The sequence below is a fragment of the Leucoraja erinacea genome, chromosome 2 (assembly GCF_028641065.1).
Source record: "Leucoraja erinacea ecotype New England chromosome 2, Leri_hhj_1, whole genome shotgun sequence".
Lineage (NCBI taxonomy): Eukaryota > Metazoa > Chordata > Chondrichthyes > Rajiformes > Rajidae > Leucoraja > Leucoraja erinaceus.
Window position 1 is genome coordinate 72278359 of NC_073378.1, and position 23044 is coordinate 72301402.

Sequence of the window (23044 nt, forward strand, 5' to 3'; positions counted from 1 at the left end):
CATGGCCGAAGCTTACAAAGCCATCCCCCTCCCCCACCTTGGTCAGTCTGATCACGTCTCATTGTTCCTGCTCCCTAAGTACTCCCCACTCATCAGACGGGTTAAACCCACTGTGAGGACAGTTAAAGTCTGGTCAGAGGAAGCGGACTTCACACTTCAGCAGTGTTTTGGAAACACTGACTGGAAGGTGTTTGCAGCCCAGGCCACCCTTGACTCTCACACGGACATTGATTCCTACACATCCTCTGTTCTGGACTTCATAAACTCCACCATCAATAGTGTCACCTCCCTCAAACAGGTGACCATATACCCGAATCAGAAGCCATGGATGAACAGCGAGGTCAGGCTACTGCTGAAAGCACGGGACACCGCTTTCAGGTCAGGCGATGCTCGAGCCTACAGTTCATCCAGGGCTAACCTGAAGAGGGGCATCAGGAAGGCCAAGCACTGCCATAAGCTCAGGATTGAGGAGCACTTCAACAACAACTCCGACCCCCGACGCATGTGGCAAGGCATCCAGGCCATCACGGACTACAGACCCTCCAACACCACCCCCACATCCAGTGACGCCTCCTTCCTTGAGGAGCTTAATCACTTCTATGGCCGCTTCGACAGGGACAATCTAGAGACTGCCATCAAGGCTGTGCTCCCTGCTGATTACCAACCCCTCACACTCATCCCCTACGACGTGTACGTGGCACTGAGTAGGACTAATGCACGTAAGGCTGCTGGCCCTGATGGCATCCCCGGGCGCGTGCTCAGGGCCTGTGCTGCGCAGCTGACAGACGTCTGGACTGACATCTTCAACCTGTCACTTGCCCAAGCAGTTGTCCCCACTTGCCTTAAAACCACCTCCATCGTGCCAGTGCCAAAACACTCCACTGCGGCAAGCCTCAACGACTTCCGCCCAGTTGCACTTACCCCCATCATCACCAAGTGCTTCGAGAGGCTGGTCCTGGCACACCTCAAAAGCTGCCTACCCCCCACACTGGATCCCTATCAGTTTGCCTACCGCAAGAACAGGAGTACGGAGGATGCCATCTCAACGGCACTTCACTCCGCCTTCTCCCACCTCGACAACAGAGACACTTACGTAAGAATGCTGTTCATCGATTACAGCTCAGCATTCAACACCATTATACCATCAAAACTGATCACCAAACTCGGTAACCTGGGCATCGACCCCTCCCTCTGCAACTGGATACTGGACTTTCTAACCAACAGACCCCAGTCTGTGAGGTTAGACAAGCACACCTCTTCAACCCTCACCCTGAACACTGGCATTCCACAGGGCTGTGTGCTGAGCCCCCTCCTCTACTCCCTCTTCACCTATGACTGCACACCTGTACATGGTACTAACACCATCATCAAGTATGCAGATGATACAACGGTGATTGGCCTCATCACCAACAACGATGAGCTGGCCTACAGGGAGGAGGTCCAGCACTTAGCAGCATGGTGCGCTGACAACAACCTGGCCCTTAACTCCAAGAAGACCAAGGAGCTCATTGTAGACTTCAGGAAGTCCAGAGGCGGCACGCACACCCCCATCCACATTAACGGGACGGAGGTGGAACGTGTTTCTAGCTTCAGGTTCCTGGGAGTCAACATCTCCGATGACCTCTCTTGGACCCACAATACCTCTACTCTGATCAAGAAGGCTCATCAGCGTCTCTTCTTCCTGAGGAGACTGAAGAAGGTTCATCTGTCTCCTCAGATCCTGGTGAACTTCTACCGCTGCACCATCGAGAGCATCCTTACCAACTGCATCACAGTATGGTATGGCAACTACTCTGTCTCCGACCGGAAGGCATTGCAGAGGGTGGTGAAAATTGCCCAACGCATCACCGGTTCCTCGCTCCCCTCCATTGAGTCTGTCCAAAGCAAGCGCTGTCTGCGGAGGGCGCTCAGCATCGCCAAGGACTGCTCTCACCCCAACCATGGACTGTTTACCCTCCTACCATCCGGGAGGCGCTACAGGTCTCTCCGTTGCCGAACCAGCAGGTCGAGGAACAGCTTCTTTCCGGCGGCTGTCACTCCACTCAACAACGTACCTCGGTGACTGCCAATCACCACCCCCACCCCCCGGACACTTATTATTATTTATTCAAATCGTTTGCTATGTCGCTCTTCCAGGGAGATGCTAAATGCATTTCGTTGTCTCTGTACTGTACACTGACAATGACAATTAAAATTGAATCTGAATCTGAATCTGAGTTATAATTACTAAACATTCTAATTGGCTAACATGCAATAGCCAATCTACATCTCTTCTCGTATAAATGAAAAAGCAATTAAGGCATTACAACTACAACCAGTAAATAATAATGTTAAACACAAATCGTCACATCTAGTAATAACGGGGTTGAACATAATTTCCATGTGTAATGGGTGCCTTGCTTACCCGCCCAGTCCTTGTACGGTATGGAGCTGCTTTATCAACCTTTTCCTCCGAAAAGCTGAGGGCACGGTTCAGTGAGTCCGATGGACTGTAAGGAGACACCGTGGGGGAACTCAAGGAAGACCGTTGCGGGGACACCGGGGAGCCGGTTACCCTAGGGGCAGACTGACACGGGGAGTGGATGGGACTGGTGGCAGCAGATGCCGGAACGGTTGGAACAGTGTTCACTTTAAACTTGAGCGGCAGGGCATCAGGACCCTGGAGCGCCGGACGCCGTTCCTTCACAGGAAGGAGGTGTTGACAGTTGCGTCTATAGATTGTACCATCGACATCGACCAGGTAGGAAGCGGTTCCTTTGAGGGGCCGTAAATGTACCCTAGTTTGGTATGTCGTTTGTCCGTCTGCAGTCCTTGACCTTGAATAAGTGGTTTAAGTGGTTTGCTGGTCTTGTCGTAACTTCGTTTATGCGCATCTCGATTGAACTGTACGCGCTTTTGTATCATGGCGGGGGGCAATCTTTAGGATTTAAGTGTTCCTGAATGACGGGCAGTGGAGGTCGTGTTCGGCGGGACATCAGGCGCTGGGCTGGAGAGCCTAGAATGTTATCTCTTGCAATAATTTGCAGGTTCAACAGGTCCAGGTAGACATCAGATTTGGTTAGGTAGGAGCGCTCCATGTGTTGTTTAGTGCACCGAACAACACGCTCGGCAAGTCCATTGGACTGTGGGTATTCAGGGCTGCTGGTGACATGTTGAAAGTTCCACCTCTTTGCAAAGTTTTTAAACTTTTGGTTGGTGAATTGTATCCCGTTGTCAGTCTGGAGACGAGCTGGAATTCCATGTACAGAGAAATGTATCTTGAGCTTTTGGACTACTATCTCTTGTTGGCAGAAAATCAATTTCAAACCAGTTAGAGTATGAGTCCACTAACACGAGATAGTGTTTTCCATGCCAATCGAAGATGTCAGCAGCAACTGATGACCATGGTAATCCTTTCCGTGTCCGGGCCGGGTGAGGTTTCCCGTGTTGAGTCAAATTAAGAGAGGGAGCTGGTTGAGGCAGGAGAGGTGGTTTTTGCTGGTGCGGTGCTTGACTGTCGCACGATTATGTTTTCTCCCGAACGTGCTTGGTCATTCCGGGCCAGTAGATAATTTCTTTCGACGCTGTAAGGTAGCATCCACACGCGGGTGGCCACTGTGGATATCCTCATAATACTCGTTTCTCAAGGATGACGGGATGACTTGTGACCATTGACAATTACTCCATCCTATAGTGCTAGTTCGTCACGTACCAGGAAGTAGGGTCGTATTTCAAAAGGGGTGTTAGACTGTTTGTTTGGCCACCCGCCTTTAATGATGGAAGTCAGTAGCTGGGAGGTTTTATCTGCAGCTACTTGTTCGGCAAGGCGACGCAGGCGGTTGGTGGGCACGAACGAGACTTTTAGGACAGAGAATTCATTCTGTTCGAATGGGTGTTGTTCGCTGGTGGTGCATGGGGCTCTAGATAGAGTTGTAGCTGCATCATCATGCGTTGAAATCTAGCTGGGGCAGCATGGATAGGTTTGCTTGGGATGGTGACTAGTGGCTGGTGATCAGTCTTGACCGTGAAGGTTTTGCCAAAAATAAAGTATTTCAATTTTGAGCAGGCGAAAACCACGGTAAGCAGTTCCTTCTCTAGCGTATCGTTGTTCAGTATCAGTCGGGGTACGTGATGCGTAGGATATGGGCATCACGTCACCGTTGCAGGATGTTTGCAGGCATGCTGTGCCTAACCCAATACTGGGCTGCATCGCAGGTGATTGTGTCAGGCAGATTGATGTTTTTTGGTGCACTAGTGAGTTGTAATTTTAAATTCTCGAAAGCTCGTTGATGTTGTGGGTACCAGGAACAAGTGTTGTCCTTGTGGGTCACTTGTCATAGTGGGGCTGATAGTTCACTGAGGTTTGGGATGAATTTGCCCAAGTAGTTGACCATGCCTAAAAATCGTTGTAGGTTGGTGACGTCGGTTGGTACTGGTAGCTCGTTAATCACTGCAGTCTTCAATGGGTCAGGCTGTAACCCGTTGCTGGTGAACACGTGACTGACATATGTGTCTTTGGGAACTCTGAACTTGCATTTCAGAGGGTTCAGCTTTAAGTTAATATCTCTGGCACGGTTCAATACTCTTCGTAGGTTAGCATCATGTTCGGTCAAATCTCGGCCGTATACTAGGATGTCGTCAACAATGAAGGCAGAAGGATATTCTGTGAATAGCTGTTCCATTGCATGTTGAAAGACTTCACTAGCAGAGTTGATACCGAAGGGCATTCTTAAAAAACGGTAGCGGCCAAACTGGGTAGCAAAAGTTGTTAGTGCAGATGACGCACGGTCTAACGGGATTTGCCAGACGAGCTTTTGGCATCAAGGACTGAGAATACCGTGGTGTTGCCGATCTGTGCCGCTACATTCTCAGTGGTTCACATCGGATAGTGTTGCCGTTTGATTGCTGTGTTCAAATCTTTAGGATTGATGCAGATGTGTAATTCTTTCTTGTCTTTCTTTGTGGTGACGACCATGGTGGAGACCCAGTCCGAGGGTTCACTGACCTCAGCAATAACTCAGATAGAGACCATACGTTTAAGTTTGTCATGTATTTTCTCTCGCATGCCGTGGGGGACGCGGTGAAGTGCAAAAACAATCGGGGTGACCGTATGGTCAATAGTGATCTTATATATTGTCGGCAGTTTGCCGAGTTTGTCGTCAAACAAGTCCTTATAGTTGGATAGCATCTGTTGTGTTGGTTCCTCTGTCAAACAGTGTTTGTGGACAGCACGCCCAAAATAAACCAGACCCAAGTCATGGCATGCATTAATGCCAAGCAGGGTTTCTGAACTTGGTTGGACAATGTAAAAGAGTAAGTTATTTGTCTGCTCGTTGATAGTACATTTCAAATCAGCTTTACACAATGGGTGAAGAATTTCCCCTCCATAAGCATGTAGAGTGGAGGAGTCTTTTTTCATGAGCTCAGTGGTTCTTATCTTGTTGAACACTTTGAGTGACATGACGTTTGCTCTGGCGCCGTATCGACTTTGGCGATCAGAGGTTTATTATTAATTATCATGGTGACCTCAGGATCAGTCACTTTGCCTGGGGTGTGCAGGTTTAGAGAAAGTGTGGTAGATTTAGTGTCTGTGTTATCAGAGTTGTTCCCATGGGAAGCTTTGTCTTGCTCTTGGGAATCAGAGTCAGACGGGTCCTGTTGAATCAGGTGCAACTTCGTCCTTGTAGTTGTATTCCCACTAGACCGACAACAATTGGCAAAGTGGTTGAGTTTCTTGCAATTATGGCATACTTTCCCATGGGCTATGCAAAATTGGCGCCCCCTGGGGTGGAAATAGTTACAGTTAGAGCACCTCGTGACAGGCACATTTTGATCTTTGCGGGATGCAGTGAGAAATCTTTGTGGAGAATAACTACCCAGATTCACATTATGTTGCTGTTGAGGGTTAACGCTATCCAAAATCAGCAAGTGGTGCTGCAGTCTCTGCCATCTGACATGCATGAATCGCTTGCTCCAAAGTCAGCTCAGCGTACCGCAGCAGTTTGGCTCCTAATTTGCGGTCGTTCATTCCTCCCACAATCTTGTCCCATACTAGCTCATTCATCAACTCATCAAATTGGCATCGAGAGCTGTCTCAGATCGCTGATAAATCATTCCAAGGGCTCATCAGCCTGTTGCTGTCGGGCAATGAATCTCGTCCTCTCGAGGATGCGATTAGACGGCAGTTCACACAGTTCTCTAAACTTTCTCAGCAGAACCGTTGGGTTATCAATAGTCTCAGCCAGCACCACTACCAGACCATTCGTGTCTAGGTGAGCTGGTGCAAATTCTAAAGAGTCAGCGCGGATCATAGCTTCCGGACTCGCTAGATTCAACAGTAGCGATGCCTTCAGATCGTCGGGGTCGTTTTGGTGAACAATGCGGATATAATGAGCTCAAACATTTGCCATCACTCGGCGATATCGGATTCAAACACGAGTGGGCTCGCCTTTCGACAACAGTTTGCCATATCAACAAAACACTCACAAATAAAAACTGATCAACAAAATAAATCGCGGTAAATAGATGCGGGCTAGACACAATTATCTGACACCATGTAAAGGGCCTGTCTCACTTACGTGTCCTTGGTACGCAAATTACGTGACCTCGTGGTTGCCTTGAGGCACTCGGGCATCGTATGGCCGTGCGGGTCTGGTCCCACTGAGAAGGGCGAAGGGGTATGTAGTTGTGCGGGACATCGCGCGAAACTCCAAAATTTTTGTAGTGACCAAAATCTTCGTGCGCCAACGGCCTGTCGCGGAACTGACGGCCAAAGTGGGTCGGACCCAAGACCCTGGCGCAACGCAATGTCTCACCTCCAACAGCAGCAGAAGCAGGCAAACAATCGCCGAACTCGGCCTGGGGCTCACGGCCATCGCAGTCCGGATGCGCCCCTACTTCTTCTCCCAGAGCGGAGCCAAGAAAATTGAAGATAGACACAAAATGCAGGAGTAACTTAGCGGGACCGGCAGCATCTCTGGAGAGAAGCAATGGGTGACGTTTCGGGTCAAGACCCTTCTTTAAGACTGAAGAAGAGTCTCGACACACGTCACGCGCTCCAGACGGCTGTGCGGTCGAATGAAGTCACGGCTGTGCGGTCGAATGAAGTCACGCGGGACCATCATGGCTCAACGCGACCACGTGGTCGCGTAATTTGCGTGCCAAGCTGAATCTCACACGGGTTGAAGCACAAGCATCTTTATTGTTCAGGTCATTATCATCTGAGCAGTACATCACACATTCGTTCTCACTACTGCAGCTACTGGCAGGCAGTGGGCACGTTTTTACACTTTGAATGTTATAATTAGGCGGAGTTATAATTACTAAGCATTCTAATTAGCTAACATGCAATACCCAATCTACTGAAGTGACGTTAGGAAACGTTTGAAGGCTAGAGTTCCTTAGTGTGAAGAGCAATTATGTCTAGGTCAATTGCTACTTGCACTCTCTGTTTGATAGAGATTTTCTAATGAATGGTTCAAATGGTGTTGAAAGGACATACAGTTGACCAGGGTTGTTGGACTGTAACATAGATGGCATAATTTTGCATCCTTCCTATCCTGTATTTCATTCTCCCTATCTTCTCTTTCCAATCCCTTCCACTTCCTTTTCTTCCCCTTACCTCCCTTTTATCCATCAATCGTTCCTTAATCCTGCATTCAATTTCTCCTTCCCTTTTTTCTCCTTCCCCTTCTATCCCTCCCACCATCCCCTCCCTTCCACCCAATCCCTTTCTTACTATTGCAGCCTCCTTGCCATCATTCCCCCTTCTCAATTAAACCCTTCCACACCCTTCTCCCCGTTCTACTTCTCCACCCCCTCCATTCCTCCTTTTTCCTCCTTCTGCTTTATTTTATTTATGTTCCTTCTCATCAGCTCTCCCACTTCCTCACCTTCCCTCCAACCTCTTCTACCCAGTCTCACCTCCCTTTCTCCTATTTCTCCTCATCCCCTCCTATTTATTTATCTCTATCTTGTCCTCTATCTTCCACTCTTTGTTCTCCCCATTCTTTCCCTCCTTCCCTAGATCTCTTCCTTCCTCCTCAACTCTGTTTCCCACCTTCTCCCCATCTTCCACTTAGGGTAACTCCCATTTTCCACCTTCTTTTCTATCTCTCCTCCCTTCCCTCCCTTCTTGCAGCCTCCTAGTTCCTACCTTTGCTTTGCTTTTTTCACCTCTCCTGGATCTCCCTTCCCCCTTCTCGACTTATTACCTTCCCCTACCTTACAGGTCTCTTCTTTCACTCCCTCTCCATCTTTCCCACCCCCTTCCCTATCTACCCCATATCCCCCTCTCTCCACCGTCTTTTCCTCCATATCTTTATACATCTGTTCCCACCCTCCTTCCTGTATTTCCTTCTATCCCTCTCTCTCTCTCGGCCTTCCTCTTCCTCTTCTTCCTTTGTTTATCTGGTTCCCTAGACCCCTCTTTCCCCCTTCCACCCATCCATCCCTCCCCTCCCGCTTCTTTTGGTGTCTCGGTTACAATAACTATTTTACCTAAGTTACTAAACCTATTTTCTTACTTTCAGTCATTGTGGTGCTCTTTGCCGCCATGCGAAAGCAAAGGAAGAAAGAGCCTCTTATCATTTCCAAAGAGGATATCCGCGACAACATTGTCAGCTACAACGACGAGGGTGGCGGTGAGGAGGACACCCAGGCCTTTGACATTAGCACGCTGAGGAATCCGGAGGTTATTGAAGACACGCAATTACGCAGGGATATCAAACCCGAGAACTTCCTGCTACCCCGGCCAACCCCACGAATACCAGACAACACCGACGTCAGAGATTTCATTAATCAGAGGCTAAAGGACAATGATACAGATCCCGGTGCCCCTCCCTATGATTCTCTAGCAACGTACGCCTATGAAGGAAATGGTTCCATAGCAGAGTCACTCAGCTCCTTGGAGTCAGTGACCACAGAGACAGACCAAGATTACGATTACTTGAGTGACTGGGGACCTCGCTTCAAAAAACTGTCAGACATGTATGGTGGAGACGACAGTGACAGGGACTCTTAGCGAGAAAACTCATTCCCTTCAATTGAGCTTTCAACAGAACAGAGTATTGCTGTGTAAACATGCGGGCCAGTACTTTTTCAAAATCTATCTCACTAAGACATTTATTGTGTACTGTTGGACTTTTATTTCATAGATTCATGGCTTCAGAATGGTTCCAGTGTGAAGTGTGTAACTTTTGCTTCATTTAATGAGCAGCCCCAAGATGATAATTCTATGAGAATTTATACAGTAACTATATGCCTACACCATCCACTGTTGCACTAGTGGACACACGTGTTATATTGTTTATTTTGTTTCTAAAATAGAAATACTTCACAGGTATTATTGTCTACACAGAAGAATACAAAATGTATTAAAATAGGGATGTGCATAGAACAAGTTCGTAAAAACAGCCGGAGGTAGAATTTGATGGTTCGGGTGATCCAGGTTGGAGGCAAGCGTTAGACTTGATAATGATCCTTGTTTTCTGGCTTCTGCCTTTCTTCTCCAATCACAAATTACTGTGATACAGAGGAAAAAACATCATATTCGCTGGAGCGGCAACCAAGTAACACATTCAATTTGATTGGGAAACACATCAGAATGTGCATCAAACCAAGCACTTGGCTGAGAGATGAAAGATTATTATGTGAGTCATGTGTGTGCCACTGAACTACAAGACTTAGTCTAACAAGAAACCTGCTGGTTGTATCCCAGGTTTATAGCCTTTGACCTGCACACCTGCTGGCCAGCACATCCCTTTGGTAAAATTAGTGAATTAGATGTTTGAGCTGAACATGTGGTTGAGTCAACTGTTTTCTTTCATAATGTACTGTACTGTAATTTAGATTCAATATACACCAATGTATACATATAGTACAGCTGTACTATGTAGAATGGATGTAAATCACTACAGATGCATCTTAAAACTAATTGGCTGGGTGTTGTTGACAGTTTGGGGTGCAGCAGAGTTACACTGCACACATTAACCTAATGATACAAGGTCCCCATTTGGTTCACGACGTCAGATCTCAAGTCCTGTTGCAAAACCAAGAATCGGATCAGAACCGTGGATTTATGAGGAAACACCCATGATTCAACTTGAGCATTGTTACCCGCAGATTGAGGAAAACATTTTCACAGCTCCAGATGGCCGATGAAACGTGAGACTGAACTAGCCCAGTTGGTTGGCCATTGTCATCATGAATTGTCACTGTGGCTTCATCTCGATTAAATTATCCCATAAATACATGCCAACCTCACTGTTCCAAAAGCCTAAGCAGTTGTCTGGAGCTTACAAACCATTGTTAAATTGAGTCCTTCCAAAGGACTTCAACAAATAACATTTGAATTCTCCCATCCTCTTTGCAACATCTATCATGGACAATTTAATTGGATGATAACGTAAATCACATCTTTGAGCCAAGAGGAGAGGCCCAAGTGATCCTTTGGTGAAATGAGGACACTTTTGCTGTTTTGCTATCCAAGATTTGGTGAAGGGCAAAGTGTGGAATAATCTTTGGAATGCCTTATTGCTTCAGATGGAACATTTGCATTTAAAAACATTGGTGAGGACAACGTGTGGTCTTACATTGTGCCCATCAGTTAAAGGGTTGGCACTGTGGCAGGAGAATGTGAGATGGAGAGTTGTTTTACCTTTAGATCCTATATTTAAGGATTGGCCCACAGGAGCTCAGATTCCAAATCATCCAAAGCTCTAAGGCTGGAATATGAAGTCATAAATCTCTTCATCAATTTTAATTAGCTTAAGGGCTGGATTGGAAACAAATTATCAAGTAACCCGATCCGCATTTCTAGAAGTTCAATGTTACTCCACGTATAATGACTGAAATGTTACCCGTTTTTTAATTAAGATAAGCAAGCTCTCACATTCTGTGATAATCTCAGCGGCAGCCAAGCGCTCCATTTTCCACACATAGAGCTTGTACTGGACATTTATCGTGTTAGCACAGGTGATAACACGGTTTGTCATAACCACTTGGGAATGTAAGTGAGGAGTTACTAGAAGGAAAGCCAAGAAAAGTCATTAACCCTTTAGCACCCAAAGCAAGTGAAGCCGATTACCATAGAGAAAAAAAAACCCAATGTATTGTTTTCCATGCATTCTAAACATAACCATGGAAAATGACCTTGATGGAATTATTAATGGATGTGAAAGTGGTAGGCATACTTCAAATAGAATTTTAGTTTGGATTCAAAGATCCATTGTTCCTGTTCTCATTGTTCCAATATGATGGTTTTGTAGTAACAAGAATTTAAAGGTACACATGTCCTTAATGTACTACACTTTTGTGAAAGGATTCTAACAATTTAATAATAGCAATTTACCTATTCTGTGTAAACCTGTAAGATAAGGCTTTTCTGCAATATCACTGCCAGCTTCTTTGATTCACCATTTTAGGTTAAACATTAAAGGTTTTTGTGCCAGATAGACCCAGAGCAGTTTATATTTACTCCAAAGTCCACTTCAACAGAAAAGAGAAAACAAAAACAGCCAGCTGCAGGAACACTACTGGGGAAAGTAGAGTTGAGCAATAAAGACCCCCTGTGCATGTGGTGTGCGCAGTTTGTAATTTATATTAGCTCTACTGTAGCCTCAACCTCCAACCAAGAGAAGGAGAGGAAAAAAGGTCCCACGTCTGAGGAGAAATAAGGTCTCAAGGCAAGACATTTGATCTCTACCAAAGTAAAATACCCAAGGGGTTGAGGTATAATTGGTGGATGGCAATTAAAATCTCATGCTTCCACAAAAAGGTGGAGGAATGTTGTTGATTATATAAGAAACAGAAATGAAACACTGCAAGCATTCCAATATGTATGCATTTTACATATATCATGCTAAAATATTCCAATAATATTTGAATTGGACTAATTCCCAGTACAATTAAACATATTTCCACGTGTTGGAAAACTGAGCTGCGAGAAAGTACATTCTGCATACATTTGCTCTGTTTCATGCACAAAGAAACACTTTCGTCAGGTGGTGTTACTTTAAAATCCATAACTGTACTCATTGTCCAGTTAGGATTAGCTTAGACAATCTTAGCATTGAATTCATCTTTTGTGTTGTGAATTTTTGAGTGACTTGTTTGTGTCACATGGGCACTCTGTGCTTTAGTTTTGTTCAGTCAAAATCACAGTGCAATCTCACAAGAGTATATTAAATCTCCAGACACGGAAAATAATCAAATTCTTTGCATCAATTCAGCATCTCTTCGGACAGCAAGGTTATGCTAAGAGATCTGATGTACAGCAGATACAGAAATTATTGTGACAAATGAATGAAGATAAACCAATTTCACTCATTTAGGTGCCATAGAATTCAGATATTATTTTTACCTGTTTGAAGATATACCTGTTGTCCAACTTGCCTAAGAATCAATATCAGTTGCAGCTATATCCATATTTCCAGTTGGCTGAGGCCTATCCAGTGTGCTAGGATGTAATAGAATGAGGGATTCTTTTGAAACATCATCAAACTGAAACATTAACTGCTCCTCCCTCCAAAGATGCTATCCAAACTGCTGAATATCTCCAGCATTTTTTGTTATTATACCCAACATAGGGTTACATGTGTAATACCAAAGGGCAGCTGTGTAACCAAGCATGTCAGTTAGTAGAAATAATTCCTTGGTCTCTTGCGCCAAGCACACAAACCAGAGGCAGTTACTTTTGTTTTCTGCCTTGAAGATTTGATTACCTTGACTTAATTTCAAAATCTGAACACCACGAGTCACACCATCTTGTGCATTAAGAGCAAGTTATCAAGAGTGAATCTTAACCCCAATGTCTTCAAGAGAGGAAGGGAGATATGCGGAGCAAAATAATCACAGCAACTTCTGATGTGCTGTATTTCCATCTTCCATATATTCATTTTTGCATGAATAGCCCCTTATCCATTTTAAACGTAGGCCAATTTTTATCATTAACCCAGTCAGATGTCTTTTGATAGTATTGACCTGCGAGTTTAAATTACTTTGTGGCTATTAACATTTTATGTTAATGTGAAATATTTTAATGTGGCTGGGCCAGTTTGTACAACTGAAAATAGCTAATGCCAATGAAGGATCCTTGCTTAAGTTTCTGATTGATACCTGCTTTTTTATGATTTCAAGATCTGCAAATAATAGTCACTGTTAGCAGCAACTGTATGTTTAGCAATTGGAAGAAAATCAGAGTCCATTTTCTTTTGCTAAGTAACATTTTGTACAAGGATTATTTATATGATACTATTCAATAAAATGTTTTTATGTATGGATTCAGCCTTAGCCTTTTTATTTATTTGGCTTGTGTGCATTTTAATCGTCTCTCCCTGTCAGAAGACATCACATTACCAAGGAGCAGACTTAACATATAGTTTAGTTTATTATTGTTACGTGTACTGAGGGTACAGTGAAATGCTTGTATGTTGCGTGCTATCTATCCAGTGAAAAGAATATACGTGAAAACAATCAAGCCATCCACACACTACATATAACAGAATTTCAAAGCAAAGACAGATTTCAATTATGTTAGAATGTAATGCTACTCCAATTGTTAAAGTGGAATAGAGGGAATACTATTCTGCATAAAATGTCTTGCTGGGATTATGAAGTGTGGGTAAATTATTTCACAATCATTATAACTATCCATTTTTCCCAATAAGTACAACATTTACTATATAGAAAAGAAATGTTGAATATATTCATTTCAACAAACATTTCCTCATCTGCATTCATGGTTTGATTTAATGTCAGGCAAAGATTTATCTTGCCATTTTTCTAAAATGACAGGGTCCTTACAAAAGAGAAATAATATCTTGTGAGCGACAAATTGTAGAAAACTGCATAATAATCTCTCCTATCTTTGTAATTCAATCTGTGCAATCTGTGTCAGTTGCATTAAGTGTAGCAACAGCATGGGTTTAATTGAGGAGGTTTTTGATAAAATTGCTAAATGTGGTCTACATTTTAAAAAAATCCTTCAGCATTTTACATCCAGTGACATTACCGCATTGCAAAAGACTTAAGGGCCAGGGAGGTGGCAGGCCACGACAGCCCCCGCCTGAAGCTGTCCCCGTCCCCCGGCTGCAGAATGCTCCCACTGGCCCCCACCTGAAGCCGTCCCCCAGGAGGCCAATTTCCCCCATCTGCACCTGACAGCCCCCGACTTAAGCCATCTCCCTCCCCCGGCTGCAGGACACGACACCCCCCCCCCAAATACTGGCCGCTGACAGCCTCCACCTGAAGCCGTCCCCCTCCCCCGGCTGCACGGCGCTCCCCCCTACCAGGCCCCCGCCTGAAGACATACACCTCCCCCAGCTTCAGGACACTTCCTCCCCACCGGTCCTTAACAGCCCCCGCCTGAAGCCGTTCCCCTCTCTCGTCTGCAGGACTCTCTGCCCACTGGCCCCAGACAGCCCCCGCCTGAAGCCGTCCTCCTCCCCCAGCTGTAGGATGCTTCCCCCCCCACTAGCCCCTCGACAGCCCCCGCCTGAAAAGCCGTCCCCTCTCCCCAGCTGCAGGAGCTCTCCCCCCCCCCCCCCCCCCCCCCAGCCCCCGCCTGAAACTGCCCCCCTCCCCCCTGCTGCTGTCCTCTTCCGCTGGCTGCAGGACCCCCCCCCCCCACCGGTCCCCCTGACAGCCCCACCTGAAGCTGTCCTCTTCCCCTGGCTGCAGAACGCAACCCCACCGGCCTGAATAAATCTCACCACCTGAACATTCCCTCTCCCCTGGCTGCAGAAGAGTTATTCAACATTTTAAGCTGGCAAGGGGCGGAGTGGGGGGGGGGGGGGGGTTGAGGGGAATAGGGAGGATCAGGGGCGTCCCAACAGGAACTGCCAGCTGCGCCTGCGTGAGTGGTGGAATATTGCGTTGGGGGACCAGGCTTCCCATGTGAGAATGGGACCCAACAGGTCCCACTTAGTTTAGTTGTAATATAAAAAACAGAAGTGTACGCTGCATTCAAGCTGTGACCAATTTAATGGTATGTTGTGCAAATCCCCTTTGCTCTTATAATTCTTCGACTCTGCTAAAGGAGGAATGAATTCTGATGTCCTACGCGACTGACCTGTATTTAAGGATTTCTCGACTTACACTCCAAATGTTCTCCATATTGTTCAATGTCCTCCCATTTATTCCTTGCTGTTTGTTCCCAGATGCTTTACCTTACATTTCTCTGCCTTGAATTAAATTCCCCACTTATCTGCCCAATTGAACAGACCATCTGTACTTGCCTCCGCTTTAAAGTTTTCCTTTTCTTTGCCAACGTATGGCTGAATTTTGCACTAAACGTAAACTTCTCCAGCATGTCCTCTGCCATTAGGGTTAGGGTTAGGGTTAGGGTTAATACCACAACAAGGGATCCTCAAAGTAATTAACTTCTAGACACAGAATGGGATTAAAACAAAAACAATTATACGTACCTTAATTGTACCAAGATAATTCATGATTTAATAATTTGGTTTCAATTTTATTTTATTCAACATTAACTTCTTTTGAAACCTGGAAAAAAACAATTATTCCAGCAAATTTTATTACATTCTACATTGTTATGATCTGCTGAATACTTTATGTGCATGACTTACCACTGTGACTTGGAAAATAAAAAGGTCTATAGACATGCAAGCACTTCTCTCCTGCTGTCTTTGATGACACGGTTTGAATTACTGAGAGAAACTTAGAAACATAGAAATTAGGTGCAGGAGTAGGCCATTCGGCCCTTCGAGCCTGCACCGCCATTCAATATGATCATGGCTGATCATCCAACTCAGTATCCCGTACCTGCCTTCTCTCCATACCACCTGATTCCCTTAGCCACAAGGGCCACATCTAACTCCCTCTTAAATATAGCCAATGAACTGGCCTTAACTACCCTCTGTGGCAGAGAGTTCCAGAGATTCACCACTCTCTGTGTGAAAAAAGTTCTTCTCATCTCGGTTTTAAAGGATTTCCCCCTTATCCTTAAGCTGTGACCCCTTGTCCTGGACTTCCCTAACATCGGGAACAATCTTCCTGCATCTATGATGCATAGAAGAGTCAGGATGTAAAGTCTAAGCCACAAGTGACAAAAGGCCAAGGGTTAATTGCACTCAATAGACCAACCCTTCAATAAACAGTGCACGAAAAGGATCGGCGATATAACGAGTTCTCTAAGAGCATATTGCTTTGACATTATTTTCTTTGCAAAAGCTGATAAATGGAGACTTTCTGCAGCCAAAAGGAGTTGCAATAAGTTTAACTGATGGTACCTGGCAGTGACACAGAAGAGTCACAGGTCCGCTCATGAATACAGGCAGAGTCATACAGTGTGGAAACGGGTCCTTCGGCCCAACTTGCCCACATTGGCCAACAATGTCCCAGCTACACGAGTCCCACTAGCTTGCGCTTGGTCCATATCTCTCTAAGCCTGTCCTATCAATGTACCTGTCTAACTGTTTCCTAAATGTTGGGATAGTCCCAGCCTCAAATACCTCCTCTGGCAGCTTGTTCCATACACCCACCAACCTTTGTGTGAAAAAGATACCCCTCAGATTCCTATTAAATCTTTTCCCCTTCACCTTGAACCTATATCCTCGGGTCCTCGATTCCCCTATTCTGGACAAGAGACTCTGTGCATCTACCCGATCTCTTCCTCTCATGATTTTGTGCATGGTGGAGGTTTGAGCACACCATGGTTACCAGAGGGTAATGGTGGAGGTTGCTTCTCGGACTGGAGACCTGTGACGAGTGGTGTGCTTCTGGATTCAGTACTGGACGCATTACTGTTTGTCATCTATATCAATGATTTGGATGAGAACATACACAGCAAGTTTAGCAAGTTTGCAGATGATACAAAGGTGGGTCGTTTTGCAGATAGTGAAGATGATTGTGAAAAATTGCAGCAGGATCTTGACCTATTGGCCAGGTGGGCGGAGGAATGGTTGATGGAATTTAATACAGAGAAATATGAGGTGTTGCATTTTGGGAAGTCTAAAACGGGCAGGACCTACACAGTGAATGGTAGGGCTCTGGGGAGTGGTGTAGAGCAGAGGGATCTAGGAGTGCAGGTGCATGATTCCTTGAAGGTGAAGTCACAGGTAGATAGGTTGGTCAAAAAGGCATTTGGCACATTGGCCTTCATCAGTCAGAATATTGAGTATATAAGTTGGACGGTCATGTTGCAGTTGTATAAGACGTTGGTGAGGCCGCATTTAAAGTATTGCGTTTAGTTCTTGGCACCATATTATAGGAAAGACGTTAAGCTGGAAAGGGTACAGAGAAGATTTACAAGGATGTTGCCAGGGCTGGAGGATCTGAGATAGGGAGAGATTGAGTAGGCTGGGACTATTCCTTGGAGAGCAGGAGGATGACGGGATGATCTTATAGAGATGTATAAAATCATGAGAGGAATTGATTGGGTAGATGCACAGAGTCTCTTGCCCAGAGTAGGTGAATTGAGAACATAGGCTTAAGGTGTAGAAGAAAAGATTTAATAGGAATTGTAAATTAATGATTTGGACAAGGGGGATTGAAAGAATTGTGGCAATGATTGCGGATGATACAAAAATAGGTGGAGGGGCAGGTGGTGTAGAGAAAGCATGGACTCTGCAGAAGGACTTCGACAGGTTGGGCGAGTGGGCAGAGAAGTGGCAGATGGAATGTAGTGTAACAAAGTATGGAGTCCTGTTTTTTGGCAGTAGGAATAAAGGCGTAGACTATTTTCTAAACAGGGCGAGAATCTAGAAATCAGAGGTGAAAAGGGACTTGGGAGTGCTGGTGCAGGATTCCCAAAAAGTTAATCTGCAAGCCGAATCAATAGTAAAGAAAGCAAACTCAATGCTAGCATTAATTTCAAGAGGGTTGTATACAGAGGGGTGTAATGTTGAGGCTCTATAATGTACTAGTAAGGCCGCATTTGGAATAATGTGAGCAATTTTGGGCACCATATCTGAGGAAGGATGTGCTGGCTCTGGAGAGGGTCCAGAGGAGGTTTACAAGAATGATCCCAGGAATGAGTAGGTTAACCTAAGATGAGCATTTATCAGCAATTGGCCTGTACTCACTGGAGTTTAGAAGAATGAGGGAGGACCTCATTGAAACATACAGAATAGTGAAATTCTTGGATAGAGTGGATGTGGGGAGGATGGTTCCATTAGTGGGAGAGTCTAGAACTAGTCATAGCCTCAGAATTAAAGGACGTTCTTTTAGGAAGGAGACGGGGACATTTTGTTTTAGTTTGGGGGTGGTGAATTCAAAATTCTTTACCACAGAAGGCTGTAGAGGCCAAGTCAGTGGATATTTTTAAGGCAGAGATAGGTGAATTCTTGATTAGTACAGGTGTCAGGGGTTCTGGGAAGAAGGCAGGAGAATGGGATCAGGAGGGAGAGACAGATCAGCCATGATTGAATGGCAGAGAAGACTTAATGGGCCAAATGGCCTAATTCTATTCTATTCCTTATGACCTTATGAATCCGAGTGGTAACGGTTTCACACAATGGTGGCGAGCTTATGGGACAAGCTGTTAGAGGATGTAGTTGAGGCTGGGACTATCCCAACATTTAACAGTTAGACAGGTACATGGACAGGACAGGTTTGGAGGGATATGGACCAAAAGCGGGAAGGTGGGATTAGTGTTGCTGGGACATGTTGGCCGTTGTGGTCCAGTTAGGCTGAAGGGCCTGTTTCCACACTGTATCTCTCTATGACTTTATGACCTCGGTTGCCAGCAGTTATGGACTGGGTTCTCCCTATTTCAATGAAAATTCCATATTTCATTTCAGTTGCTTAGACCACAACTAAAGCAACCAAAAAAATGTAATGAATGATAAACAGGCTGTTGCATAAGCACAATTGATTTCTGGTCATACAACACTGAAACAGGCCCTTCAGCCCAACTTGAACATGACGACTAAGATGCCCCATCTAAGCCAGTCTTATTATCCCCCATTTGGCCCATATCCCTCAAATCCTTTCCCATCCATGTATCCGTCAAAGCGTCTTCTGAAGATGTTGTTTTCAAAAAGGGACATCATATTAGAATCCAGTATACTAGTTCTAATGATCTGAACACGAGTACACTGGAACCTTGCAATTAGCGCTTAGAATTGATTCCACGAATGTACTTGTGAGGATTTGGACAGGAGCTCCAAGAACTCTGCAACGGATTAATGCAATGAGGTAAAGAGGTAATGCAATGAGCTATGGAGGCCTTGAGAGAGATGATCTGGTAACAGGTTGTTGCCCCAAATTTTCCAACAGCTTCAAAAACATGCCAGTCAATGGACAGTTAGGCTGGATTCATACTGGAGCATCCACGATGCTGAGAAAGTCGTGGATAGCACGTACAGCGAGTTGGTCACACCGCAGGTAAAAGGTAAGAGGACAGAAAGGGAACGGGTGGCCAATAGCCAGCAAAGCAGTAGGCAGGTAGTGCAGGAGTCCCCTGCGGTCATCTCCCTCCTAAACAGGTATACCATTTTGGATACTGTTGAGGGAGATGGCTCATCAGGGGAATGCAGCAGCAGCCAAGTTCATGGCACCATGGGTGGCTCTGCGGCACATGAGGGGGGGAAAAAGAGTGGAAGGGCAATAGTAATAGGGGATTCAATTGTCAGGGGAATAGATAGGCGTTTCTGCGGCCGCAAACGAGACTCCAGCATGGTATGTTGCCACCCTGGTGAAACGGTCAGGGATGTCACTGAACGGCTGCAGAACATTCTGGAGGGGGAGGGTGAACAGCCAGTTGTCGTGGTGCATATTGGCACCAACGATATAGGTAAAAAAAAGGATGAGGTCCTACAGGATGAATTTAGGGAGCTAGGAGATAACCTTAAAAGTAGGACCTCAAAGCTAATAATCTCTGGATTACTACCAGTACCACGGGCCAGTCAGAATAGAAATAGGAGGATATTGCAGATGAATACGTGGCTTGAAAAATGGTGCAAGGGGGAGGGATTCAAATTTTTAGGGCATTGGAACCAGTTCTGGGGGAGGTGGGACCAGTACAAACAGGGCGGTCTGCACCTGGGCTGGAATGGAACCAATGTCCTTGGGGGAGTGTTTGCTACTGCTGTCGGGGAGGATTTAAACTAATGTGGCGGGGGATGGGTGCAAGAGCAGAGAGGCAGGGGGGTGTAAAATAAGGGTAGAAGCAATAGGTAGCAAGGTGAAAAGTAAAAGTGGCAGGCAGACAAATCCAGGGCATAAATCAAAAAGGGCCACTTTTCAACATGATTGTATAAGGGGTAAGAGCGTTGTAAAAAAAAGCCTGAAGGCTTTGTGTCTCAATGCAAGGAGTATTCGTAATAAGGTGGATGAGTTGAATGTGCAGATAGCCATTAATGATTGTGATATAGTTGGGATCACGGAGACATGGCTCCAGGGTGACCAAGGCTGGGAGCTGAACATCCAGGGATATTCAATATTCAGGAGGGATAGAGAGAAAGGAAATGGAGGTGGGGTAGCGTTGCTGGTTAGAGGGGAGATTAACGCAATGGAAAGGAAGGACATTAGTTTGGAGGATGAGGAATCGGTATGGGTAGAGCTGCAAAACACTAAAGGGCAGAAAACGCTGTTGGGTGTTGTGTACAGGCCACCTAACAGTAGTAGTGAAGTTGGAGACGGTATCAAACAGGAAATTAGAAATGCGTGCGACAAAGGCAAAACAGTTATAATGGGTGACTTCAATCTACATATAGCTTGGGTGAATCAAATTGGCAGGGGTGTTGAGGAAGAGGATTTCTTGGGATGTATGCGGGATAGTTATCTAAATCAACATGTAAAGGAACCAACGAGAGAGCAGGCTATTTTAGACTGGGTATTGAGTAATGAGGAAGGGTTAGTTAGCAGTCTTGTTGTACGTGCCCCCTTGGGCAAGAGTGACCATAATATGGTTGAGTTCTTCATTAGGATGGAGAGTGACATTGCTAATTCAGAAACAATGGTTCTGAACTTAAAGAAAGGTAACTTTGAGGGTATGAGACGTGAATTGGCCAAGATTGACTGGCAATTAATTCTAAAAGGGTTGACAGTGGATATGCAATGGAAGACATTTAAAGACTGCATGGATGAACTACAAAAATTGTTCATACCAGTTTGGCAAAAGAATAAATCAGGGAAGGTAGTGCATCCATGGATAACAAGGGAAATCAGGGATAGTATCAAAGCGAAGGATGATGCGTACAAATTAGCCATAAAAAGCAGCATACCAGAGGACTGGGAGAAATTCAGAGACCAGCAGAGGAGGACAAAGGGCTTAATTAGGAAAGGACAAATAGATTATGAAAGAAAACTGGCAGGGAACATAAAAACTGACTCCAAAAGTTTTTATAAATATGTGAAAAGATAGAGATTAGTTAAAACAAACGTAGGTCCATTGCAGTCAGAAACAGGTGAGTTGATCATGGGGAACAAGGATATGGCGGACCAATTGAATAACAACTTTGGTCCCGTCTTCACTAAGGAAAACATAAATAATCTGCCGGAAATAGCAGGGGACCGCGGGTCAAAGGAGTTGGAGGAATTGAGTGAAATCCAGGTTAGTCGGGAAGTGGTGTTGGGTAAATTGAATGGATTAACGGCCGATAAATCCCCAGGGCCAGATAGGCTGCATCCCAGAGTCCTTAAGGAAGTAGCTCCAGAAATAGTGGATGCATTAGTAATAATCTTTCAAAACTCTTTAGATTCTGGAGTAGTTCCTGAGGATTGGCTGGTAGCAAACGTAACCCCACTTTTTAAGAAGGGAGGGAGAGAGAAAACAGGGAATTACAGACCAGTTAGTCTAACATCGGTAGTGGGGAAACTGTTAGAGTCAGTTATTAAAGATGGGATAGCAGCACATTTGGAAAGTGGTGAAATCATTGGACAAAGTCAGCATGGATTTACGAAAGGTAAATCATGTCTGACGAATCTTATAGACTTTTTCGAGGATGTAACTAGTAGCATGGATAGGGGAGAACCAGTGGATGTGGTGTATCTAGACTTCCAGAAGGCTTTCGACAAGGTCCCTCATAAGAGATTAGTATACAAACTTAAAGCACATGGCATTGGGGGTTCAGTATTGATGTGGATAGAGAACTGGCTGGCAAACAGGAAGCAAAGAGTAGGAGTAAATGGGTCCTTTTCACAATGGCGGGCAGTGACTAGTGGGGTACCGCAAGGCTCAGTGCTGGGACCCCAGCTATTTACAATATATATTAATGATCTGGATGAGGGAATTGAAGGCAATATCTCCAAGTTTGTGGATGACACTAAGCTGGGGGGCAGTGTTAGCTGTGAGGAGGATGCTAGGAGACTGCAAGGTGACTTGGATAGGCTGGGTGAGTGGGCAAATGTTTGGCAGATGCAGTATAATGTGGATAAATGCGAGGTTATCCATTTTGGTGGCAAAAACTGGAAAGCAGACTATTATCTAAATGGTGGCCGATTAGGAAAAGGGGAGATGCAGCGAGACCTGGGTGTCATGGTACACCAATCATTGAAAGTAGGCATGCAGGTGCAGCAGGCAGTGAAGAAAGCAAATGGTATGTTAACTTTCATAGCAAAAGGATTTGAGTATAGGAGCAGGGAGGTTCTACTGCAGTTGTACAGGGTCTTGGTGAGACCACACCTGGAGTATTGCGTACAGTTTTGGTTTCCAAATCTGAGGAAGGACATTATTGCCATACGGGGAGTGCAGAGAAGGTTCACCAGACTGATTCCTGGGATGTCAGGACTGTCTTATGAAGAAAGACTGGATAGACTTGGTTTATACTCTCTAGAATTTAGGAGATTGAGAGGGGATCTTATAGAAACTTACAAAATTCTAAAGGGGTTGGACAGGCTAGATGCAGGAAGATGGTTCCCGATGTTGGTGAAGTCCAGGACAAGGGGTCACGGCTTAAGGATAAGGGGGAAATCCTTTAAAACCGAGATGAGAAGAACTTTTTTCACACACAGAGTGGTGAATCTCTGGAACTCTCTGCCACAGAGGGGAGTTGAGGCCAGTTCATTGGCTATATTTAAGAGGGAGTTAGATGTGGCCCTTGTGGCTAAGGGGATCAGAGGGTATGGAGAGAAGGCAGGTACGGGATACTGAGTTGGATGA

General features: G+C 45.3%; 1 protein-coding gene across 1 annotated transcript in view; it reads left to right on the forward strand.

Annotated features, from left to right (window-relative positions):
- Positions 1-13253, forward strand: part of LOC129710992 (cadherin-6-like) — a 205733-nt gene extending 192480 nt beyond the window's left edge. The window contains exon 13 of the mRNA XM_055658329.1: positions 8511-13253. Coding sequence (XP_055514304.1) covers positions 8511-9001 — 491 coding nt within the window. The 3' untranslated portion in view covers positions 9002-13253. The remainder of the gene's footprint in view (positions 1-8510) is intronic.
- The last annotated feature ends 9791 nt before the right edge of the window (positions 13254-23044 follow it).